This window comes from Empidonax traillii, unplaced genomic scaffold (genome assembly GCF_003031625.1).
Source record: "Empidonax traillii isolate 1590-97213 ecotype Southwest subspecies unplaced genomic scaffold, ASM303162v1 scaffold2:size4533513, whole genome shotgun sequence".
NCBI classification, from domain to species: Eukaryota; Metazoa; Chordata; class Aves; order Passeriformes; family Tyrannidae; genus Empidonax; species Empidonax traillii.
In genome coordinates this window covers 164,336-173,683 of record NW_020955195.1, presented here as the reverse complement: position 1 = coordinate 173,683, position 9,348 = coordinate 164,336, and the positions used below count along the sequence as shown (strand labels likewise).

Here is a 9,348-nt window from a genome sequence, read left to right as displayed (position 1 = left end):
AAAAAAAAAAAAAAAAAAAAAAAAAAAAAAAAAAAAAAAAAAAAAAAAAAAAAAAAAAAAAAAAAAAAAAAAAAAAAAAAAAAAAAAAAAAAAAAAAAAAAAAAAAAAAAAAAAAACACAACCACATTATTTGCTCACCTTAGGAAGACTCTTACTTTCTTGTCTGAGTGGGTATGTTTGCTCAGAAGATTCACTGACTATTCCTGAACCATTATAGCGTGTTGAGTTGTTAGAACGATACTGTGAGCCAGCTACTGGGTACACGTTTGCAACAACATCAGGTCGGTAAGAGCAGCTGGAGTATTCACGGAAGGCAGGATCTCTCAGACCACTAAGTGATGGACATTGAGAAAGAAATTAAAGTCATCCTGGTGCAAGCCTCCAGCATCTACTTGTTGCCTAGACAAACACATCGTTCCTTGGCTAAAGAATTTGTTTAACAAGAAAGCTCTGTTTCAAAAGAAAACTATTCCTTGTTATTGTACTTAAGCATTCACTCTGATACACACCCCTTTAAAAAATAATCGATTTTGTTTTGTGAAAACATGTAGCCAGTTAAGCAAGTATCTTAAAGTACAGAAGTTATCAATATCCAAATTTCAAAGCTAGTCTGCTCTGAGGTCATAGTTCTCATGCCTTCATATTTATTTTCAGTAGGCTTTTTCTTGTGAAACAAACTAAAAGCACAGTGTAACGACAGGACACGAGTCACACGGTTGACTGCAAAAAACCCAAATGTTAAAACCTATTTAAAATGCCATAATAACAAAGTAGGAGTATAACATTTCATGGAGCATGAAACATGTTTGAGATATGACGTAGACTTCTAAGATAATAATTAACTGACCTGCATTTAACCATAAAAATTTATGAAAACACAACATCTAGGGCATAACTCTTTTCTTTCTAAAGCTCCCTTTCACTTTCCATCCACGCTTTGTCCAGAAAGTATACACTGAGTCCAGATTTGATTAGGGAGAATGGAAATTTCTCAGCTTAAGAAAGCTGCATTTAGTTTTTAAAGCTGTTCACTGGAATTCTGGGTAGGTAATGACAGAGAAACTTTCCCATCAGAACTTCAGATAGCACATTTCGTGCTGCCTGTTGCAATTCTGAGGGACTGCAATCAAAACAATGTTTATAATCAAGTTTATACAGAGAAGAAACATAACAAATAAGACTCAAAAATATAGCTATGTCCAACTCCCAACAAGGCAAAACATTCATCAGAATATTGCTGCTAGTTTTTTGTTTTGTTGGTTTTTTTTAATATGAATTGATTTAATGCTAATGCTGTGGTTTTCCCCTAAAGCATATATCAGGCCATACTCACCTCAACATTAAATCTGTATTACAAATGAAAAGATGTTGCAAATACTGAGATTTCCCTGCAGGATAAAATGAAGGGCTGCAATGACTGTGTTCACTAAAGCTGTACTTGTAAGGATGCATTGGATAATTAATCCAATGCTTGGCGTCCTGAGAAGCAATGAGGGAACTCTGTAACACCATCAGATTCTTACGGGACTCAGTTATTTCCCACCCTACTATGTAGGCTTTTTTCCAGTCTGCTTTGGGTTTAAGTCTACCATGAATGCCTTTTCTCAGGCCCTAACTGAAATTAAAAACAAAACAAAACCAAAACCCAAGAAAACAAACAAAACAAAACAAAACAAGAAACCCCAAGACTTGTAGAAACCCACAGCACTCTTACTAAAACTGCCTTTCTGGGGATGCAGAGGAGATCCAGGTAAGGCCCCACATATTAAATGCTTTACAGCATGAGAAGCCTTCTTGAAGACTCCTTTCTCTTCCTTTTATACAACTGTATCTACCCCAGATCAGTCATTGTGTAACCCTTCTTTCACCCAAGGACTGGATTCAGCCCCTTCCAAAGCACAAACAAGCCACATCAATCACTAGAGACCACCAAACCCTCCTTCATGCTCTGTAACAACACAGGGAGCAAGATACCAGATACATGCCCAGAGAACACAGATGTAAAAAACTAAATCATGAAGGCAAAGCAGAAGCATTTCTACAGTTAGAATGCATCTGAGCCTTTGACTTCAGATGAGCAGTCAATGTCCAAAAAAAAAAAACACACCCAGAAGGTTAAAATCCCCCAAAGAAATAAGATTCAGAAAAAATGTACATACTTATCCAAAGGTGGTTCCTGAACAAATGGGTAGCATGTAGTTAAGTACCTAGGAAAGACACATGCTTCTGAGGGTTCTGACCATGCCACAGCTACCGCCGCATGTTTTGGAACAAATGGTTTGACCTCTGCTGACAACTTGATGCCCTGAGAAACAAAACGGGTTTTGGCTACATGCACTTGGAGATTAATGTTATAGGTGAAAAATACTCAAGTCTTGTGACCCTTTAAGTGCCACTGGAAAGTGTTAGTTTGCTCTCTCCTATCGAAACATGCAAAGCAACAAACTCACCAAAAAGAAATGGAGGGAGAGGGTGAAAAAAAAAAAAAAAAACAACCAAGGAATCCTAAAGAAAAAATGGGATTGCTCTGAAAAGTTATTTAATACCCTCATTTATCATGAAACACAAAGGTCAGTTAGATAAAGGACAGTGGCTTGCTTAAGATAAGATGCAGCAAATGCAAATATGCAAATTCTTCATATTTGAACAGCAGAAGCTAAAATTCATAAATATATTAGCATTACTGCTAATCAAACTCTGTAAGTATGTAACAATCAAGTCTTTGTGCAAATCTGTATTTTAAAGCTGTCTGCCTAAAACCAACACCTCATTAAACAGCCTTCTTGTTTCTGGCACAGCACAAACTTATTAGGGCAAGTTTTCCACTTGTTCTGAATTGCCATCGAGCTAATCTGGGTATGTATATGTGGAAGGACGATGAAATGAGACTCGAGGTGCTGACTGCCGTGTCACCAAAACACGCAGCTGTGACCGCAGGCTGATGTGTAAGAGCCCCCAGCCTGGCCAGTGTGCACAGCGCCGGTAAGAGCCCGGGCACCGATCTCTAGAGCGGCTGGGACGGCCAACTGTCCTTGCAGCACTCCCCAGCCCGAGTAAGAAGAGCTTTCCACACCTGAGCTCGCTGGAAGTTACGCCTGGGGTTCCCCATCCCAAGCGGTGGGGAGCGACTCGCCGCGCTCCAACCTCAGCGCCCCCTCCCCCGGTTCTGCCCCTCCACAAGGACTCTTCCCCCCGGTTCTGCCCCTCCACAAGGACTCTTTCCCCCGGTTCTGCCCTTCCAGCAGGACTCCTCTCCCTGTCTCATACCCAAGGCTGTCCTGAGGCGCCGCACCCTGCCCGGGGAGGCGCAGGGGCGGCTGGCGGGGCAGACCCCGGGGCAGGGAGCGGCAGCCGGGCAGAGCCGGGCAGGGGGGCAGGGGATGCGGGCACCGGGAGGAGCCGGGCAGGGAGCAGGGGCTGCGGGCCCGTGGCCGCCCTTACCTCGCCGGCTCGGCCCGAGCGCGGCCGCCCCTCGGCCGACATGGCGGGGCCCGGGCCCGGCCCCGCGCGGCGCGCGGTGATGACGCCCCAGCAACGGCGCAGCGGGCGGTGCGGGCCGGGCCGGGCCGGGCCGGGGGTGAGGAAGTCTCTAAATAGAGGCTCGGTGTATAATCAGTTTTCTAATTGGAATTTATTACGTGATAAAAGCAAGCAGCACGCTGGGCAACAGAAAGATTCAGCACACCTGACAGGGTATTCGGCTATTGTTTATTCTAGCTGCTTCATGCGTATTTATTACATGATATACATGTGTGTGCGCTTTATGCTGGTGACGGTGCTCTCGTCGCCCACACAGAAGCAGCTCTGCAGCGTTTAACATCCTGCTTTGCAGAGGCTGCTGAGCTCTGTGGGCTGGAAGTCAGCTTGAAGAAGACAGAAGTTTTGTATCAGCCTGCACCTTGGGAAGTCTTCCATCATCCCCATATCACCACTGGTGCAACAGAGCTTAAATCAGTCCAGCATTTAATTACCCGAGAAGCATCATCTCCTCGGACGCTAAGGTTGATGCTGAAATTGAAAACAGGTTAGCAAAGGCACAAAGAGCTTTCGGTAAACTCCATAAAAGAGTGTGGCAAAACAAACACCTGAAGAGAAGTACAAAGATCAGTGTTTCCAGAGCCATTGTACTGTCTACTCTTTTATTTGGGTCTTAATCGTGGGTCATTTACCGCCACCTCTTGCGTCTCTTAGAACGCTTCCATCAGCGCTGCCTCCAACATCCACTGGACTGACTATGTGACCAACACGTCTGTCCTTGAACAGGCAGCAGTCACGAGCATTGAGGCCATGCTGCTGAGAACTCAGCTGTGCTGGGCAGGGCACGTCTCCAGGATGCAGGACTGCCGCCTCCCTAAGACCATGCTGTGTGGGGAACTTGCCCCTGGCTGCTGCAAGAGAGGAGCCCCGAAGAGAAGATACAAGGACTGCCTGAAACAATCCCTCAGCCTTGGCCATACTGATCATCACTGCCTGGAGACACACCATCTATAACGCTGCTGCTGCTGCTTTTGAGAACACACGCAGGATCACTCTCGAGGAAAAAAGAATCGGGTCTCGCGTCGATATCTCCTGGGGAGTCTTTCTGCTGTGCCTTCTGCAACCGGACTTGTCTATCTCGCACTGGCTTTTTCAGCCATCAGGGTGCTTGCAGCAAGCGTGGGTAGAGCCCTTCTCAAATCTTTGTTCACGAAGCCCAGCCACGATGATGATGATGATGATGACATGTACATATACCATATGTTTATTTTCACAACTACAGCTAGGTTGTTACCTCTACAGCAATGATAGTTCTCCTATAATTCACGCATTCTTAGACTACAAGATGCCAAAAAATCATATAATTCATTTTAGGAAAGCAGAGATGATTTAAAGCTGATGGCCTTACACATGGTCTGCTTTATTTCTTTAAGGAGGTGTAATTAAGTTTTACAATGTTTTTTCTTTTATTGACACAAATTTATGGCTATGTATATGACACTGGTACTAGCAGTTAACTGAACAAGCATAAAGACATCACCGTGCAATCACAGAATCATATAATTAAGTGGGTTGGAAGAGACCTCCCAGATCACCAAGTCCAACGCTTGATCCATCATCATGGCTAGGCTTCGTGAATGAAGATTTGAGAACCCTTGATCCAACCCCACTGTGATTACCAGATCATGGCACTCAGTGCCACATCCAGCCTCATCTTAAAATCCTCCAGGGATGGTGAATCCACCACCTCTCTGGGCAGCCCATTCCAATGTCTGATCACTCTGTCACTCCACACTCCCAGGTCCCTTCCTGCCTGGCTGCTCTCCAGCCACTCTGTCCCAGCCCATGGTGCTGCAGGGGGTTGTTGTGGCCAAAGTGCAGGACCCAAAACTTGGCCTTGTTGATCCTCATCCCATTGGAATCAGCCCAACTCTCCAGCCTGTCCAAGTCCCTCTGCAGAGCCCTCCTGCCTTCCAGCAGATCCACACTCCCCCCAGCTTGGTGTCATCTGCAAATTTGCTAGTGTAGTACTGAGCACAGAGTTTATACCAAGTAATCATTAATAGCTTCACCGAGTTAACTGAAGTAGGTACTCACAAAATGTTAGCGAACGAATACTTGTTTTGACCAGTAAATTAGAACTCCAAGCATTGAGGCATTAAAATGAGTTTATTTCTTAAGCCTACTTGCTACTAAACAGAACTATTGAATTTGAATATACTACACTACAGCAGAAACAAAGAGTGCAAAAATCACGGAACACAGATAACAAGTGAACATCTAACCACCAGAATGTGCAACACAAACATGAAGCAATTCAGTTTGGAGAGGCACTTACATTGACAGTAAAGATAAAGTCATTCACTCTGAACATTATAGCAGCCTACTTGAAATTTCACTTGACTGAGCTTTCTTGCTGTGAATAATACAGCTCATGCACAGGTTTGGATGTATGTTTCGTAAATTTAAAGTATTCACTGAATACTACCAACATATATACACTCATATACATAGTTCCAGAAGATTGAAGAGGCGATGGCTCATTTCTGCTTCTCCTTTGTAAGAGGTCTCCTGAAGAGCAGAATATGAGGTTCTGTGGAAAGAAAATCGAAAGCATCAGTCTGTCCCTCAAGGCTTGTTTGAAGGGATTTCTTTCCTTTTGGAAGTTTGGGATGATAGTTGAAGCTTGCTATCGGATTAAGTAGGTCAAGAAGTACAAATATGGCTCCACATGTAAAATTAACAGACCAACTTTGCAGTAGCCTTATAACAGTCAAACAGGTGTTTTTTAGTTTTATACCAAGTGGTAACGGTATCATAAGCTTAAGATACTTACAGGAAGGAAGTATTGGAAAAAATAGAGAATATTTTTAGTTAGTACCAAGTGTCTCTTTACATTAGGCTATTTGATGAACTCTTCTGAAAACTTAGACTAACAAGTTAGGTAAACTGTTAGCTACATCATGTCATGTATCAACAAAATTCACTTCAGTCAATATAGCCAGCTTACGTTATTATTGATGTGACTTAATCCTAAACACCTCCAGAAAAGTCTAAAGTATCAAAGGCAACAAAGTAAGGGAAACACTGGAAAGGTTACACTAATTTCTTCACCTGATTCTTCAGAGATTTGGACCTCCAGTTGCTGCTGCAGTTCACGTATCACCTGTTACTTTTTAGTCAGGCTTGTCTGTGGTAAGTTACCTGGCAAGGCTCTTCTCACAGTGCATCCTCATGGGTAGAGTTTGGGGCTTCACATCCCATAAATTAAATGAAATACTGATTTTTCAGTAGGCTCTGTAGCTAAAGTTTAAACTATACTGTGGATTTTTCAGTGCACTAATAGAGGACCTAACCTACATAAGTATTAAGGTTATGTTGCCTTTGTTGAAAAAGGGGCTAAAATAGCAAGAAGATAAGCAGGAGTCTAAACATTCAGTATTTAATTCCAGCTGGATTCCACAGCACAAGGAGTTACACATTACACACTTCAGCTAAGTACTAGGCAGTTAATGTTTTAGACACTTTTTTTCATCTAACTCTGTTCAGATGTGCTCACCTGGTGCATGGATCATATAGTGAACCCAGCCAAGACTCTGCTGAACACCAAGACGCCTCCACTCTTCTTCAGACATCAGATGAGATTTTGGCACTTGTTCGGAAAGCTCTGGTGGCAGCATCACGTGCCTGTACAGATTTAATTATTAAACACACACACTACACTAGAAGAAAACAGCTCTGCAGCGAAAGCAAGCAACTTATGAATGCTTACTTTTCCTATAAACAAAAAAAGCCTAGGGTATATGACTCTTTCCACGACTTTGATTATGAAACCTGTCTCAGAATCGAGCTTAAAATCACTTATGGCTATTAAACATTACATCTGTAATGCAACTAAACACTGGAAGCCAACCTGCATTCTAGAGGAGATTAATTCTCCTTCACGCTCCATTTATATAAGTATGCGTTCCTGGCAAGCGGCGGCCATATCAGCCGCTTGAAAAAGTATGGACTGTGGACTTCTAAAAATATTTGTAATACCGCTTTTCAAGGAAGCCTCAGCAGCGGCCGGCGCAGCCCCATCCCAGGCTCTGCCACAACCGCCTCGCTCCGCGCCCTCCATCGCCTTGTGGCCGGGCCTGAGGGCCAGCCCACAGCAGCAGCCGCTCACCCGCCCCAGAGCCACGCGAAAACCCAGCACAGAGAGGCTCTGCTCGACGCGGCCCGACGCCCTCCCTGGCCCCGCTCCCCACAGGCAGGGCGCACGCCGCGGGAGCGGCGCCTGCCCCGAGCCGCTCTGCTCCGGCACGGCTCCTCCGAATCCCCGCAGCGGAGCCTCCCGCAGCCTCTCACCGATACTCGTACTGCTCGTCGAAGTATTTATCGGAATAGTAGATCTGCTTCTGGGCCATGGCGGCGGGAACGGCGGCAGGAGCCCTCTCTTTCTCTCTCTCTCTCTCCGTCTCTCTCTCCCCTCAGCCCTCACGGCCGTCTCGCGCACCAACTGCCCCCCGTCCGCGCCCCGCGCCATTTGAATCGGCCCGCTCGGCTCCCATTGGCTCCCGCCGGGGCCGGCCAATCGCGTGCCGCGCGCGCCGCGCCGCGTGACCCGCGCGCTACGCCCCCACCACCCCGCAGCCAGTCAGAGGGGACCGCTGCGGTGACGTCACGGGGCGGGGGGGCGCGGGCGCGCCGTGATTGGCCAGCGGCGGGCGAGGCGGGGCGGGGCTCGCGCCCTTCCAGCGCTTTCCAGGGCGCGGGGGATCGGTTGGGGGAGTGGTTGTTTCGCGCATGCGCGGCCCGGTGTGGGGTCGCGGTCCCCTCGGTCCCCTCACGGTGTCTGTGGGGCCGGTCTCGCCCCGCGGCGGCGGAGAGACCGCTCCGTGCGGCTCCGTGATCCCGCGGGGAGCGCCGTGCCCTGCTGGCCGTCTGGCTGCCGTGAGTCCGCGCTGTCCTGGGCTGCCGCGCTTCACGCGTGGCGCTCGCTGGCGGTACGGACAGACCGAGCGTGAGGGCGCTCGGGGCGGCGTGGGCGCTGGGGCGGCATTCCCAGCGCAGGGACCGCCTCCCCCAGCATACAGACCGCCTTCGCCGGCGCTCCGGAGTTTCATAAGGGGCGCCGTAGCTCCCGGGGTGTGGGTGATGCCGGTGCCCTGTGGGGTGAGACAGAGTGGGGGCATGACCAGGAAAGGCGATTTCACAGAACCATAAACAGTGGGAAGCGACCTTGAAGATCATCCCGTTCCAACGCTCTGCGTGGGCAGGGACACCCCAGACGAGATCAGGTTGCTCAGGGCCCCGTCCAGCCTGGCCTTGAGCACTGCCAGGGATGGGGCAGTCCACAGCCTCCCTGTTCCAGTGCCTCAGCACCCTCCCAGCAAACAGTTCCTCCCTGATATCTCGCCTGAATTCGCTCTCACGCTCCATGTCCCCCTGGCTGCAGTGTGCTGCTCTCTCCTTGCTGGGCCTCTGAAATAAAAGGAGATGAGGTTTTAAACTTTATGCTTTCGTGGTGCTGCCAGAAACACAGGTGCTGCCCGTGACAATCCATCTGTCTGGTAACTGTTGATGGAGAAAAAACCAGCCAAGGCTGTGTGAGGCATGGCATGCCTGGGTAATACAGATGATTTTCTTAGCAGCATTTGGCACTGCAGCCTGTCTTAAACGTTAAAGTTTAGGCCGGTCTCACACCTTACAACCACTAAAAGGAGTGCATATCATAATGTAGCAGTAATAGTTTTCTCTTAATTGGAGTGCATATTAGGGCTTGTTGGCACAGGTCTTTTACGGGTAAAATGAAGTCACTGTTTTCGAACTGCTGTATTTCAGTGTGTGAAATTCATTTAGCAAAGATCCTCAGCAGAAGTGTCG

General features: G+C 47.3%; 2 protein-coding genes across 6 annotated transcripts in view; both read right to left on the bottom strand.

Annotated features, from left to right (window-relative positions):
* Positions 1 to 3,494, bottom strand: part of SECISBP2 (SECIS binding protein 2) — a 23,183-nt gene extending 19,689 nt beyond the window's left edge. For 3 of the 5 annotated variants that reach the window (XM_027892154.1, XM_027892320.1, XM_027892237.1), the window contains exons 1-3: positions 3,442 to 3,494; positions 2,160 to 2,305; positions 139 to 331 (exon numbers count right to left, since the gene is read on the bottom strand). In XM_027892154.1, coding sequence (XP_027747955.1) covers positions 139 to 331; positions 2,160 to 2,305; positions 3,442 to 3,483 — 381 coding nt within the window. In that variant the 5' untranslated portion in view covers positions 3,484 to 3,494. The remainder of the gene's footprint in view (positions 1 to 138; positions 332 to 2,159; positions 2,306 to 3,441) is intronic. The other 2 variants (XM_027892485.1, XM_027892402.1) reach the window with 2 other exon arrangements.
* Positions 3,495 to 5,628: 2,134 nt separating this feature from the next.
* CKS2 (CDC28 protein kinase regulatory subunit 2) lies at positions 5,629 to 7,937 on the bottom strand. The gene is made up of 3 exons (XM_027892025.1): positions 7,831 to 7,937; positions 7,037 to 7,164; positions 5,629 to 6,070 (listed from the first exon to the last, which is right to left on the bottom strand). The coding sequence occupies exons 1-3, from the start codon at positions 7,887 to 7,889 to the stop codon at positions 6,018 to 6,020; spliced, it is 240 nt and encodes a 79-aa protein (XP_027747826.1). The 5' UTR covers positions 7,890 to 7,937; the 3' UTR covers positions 5,629 to 6,017.
* Between the last annotated feature and the right edge of the window lie 1,411 nt (positions 7,938 to 9,348).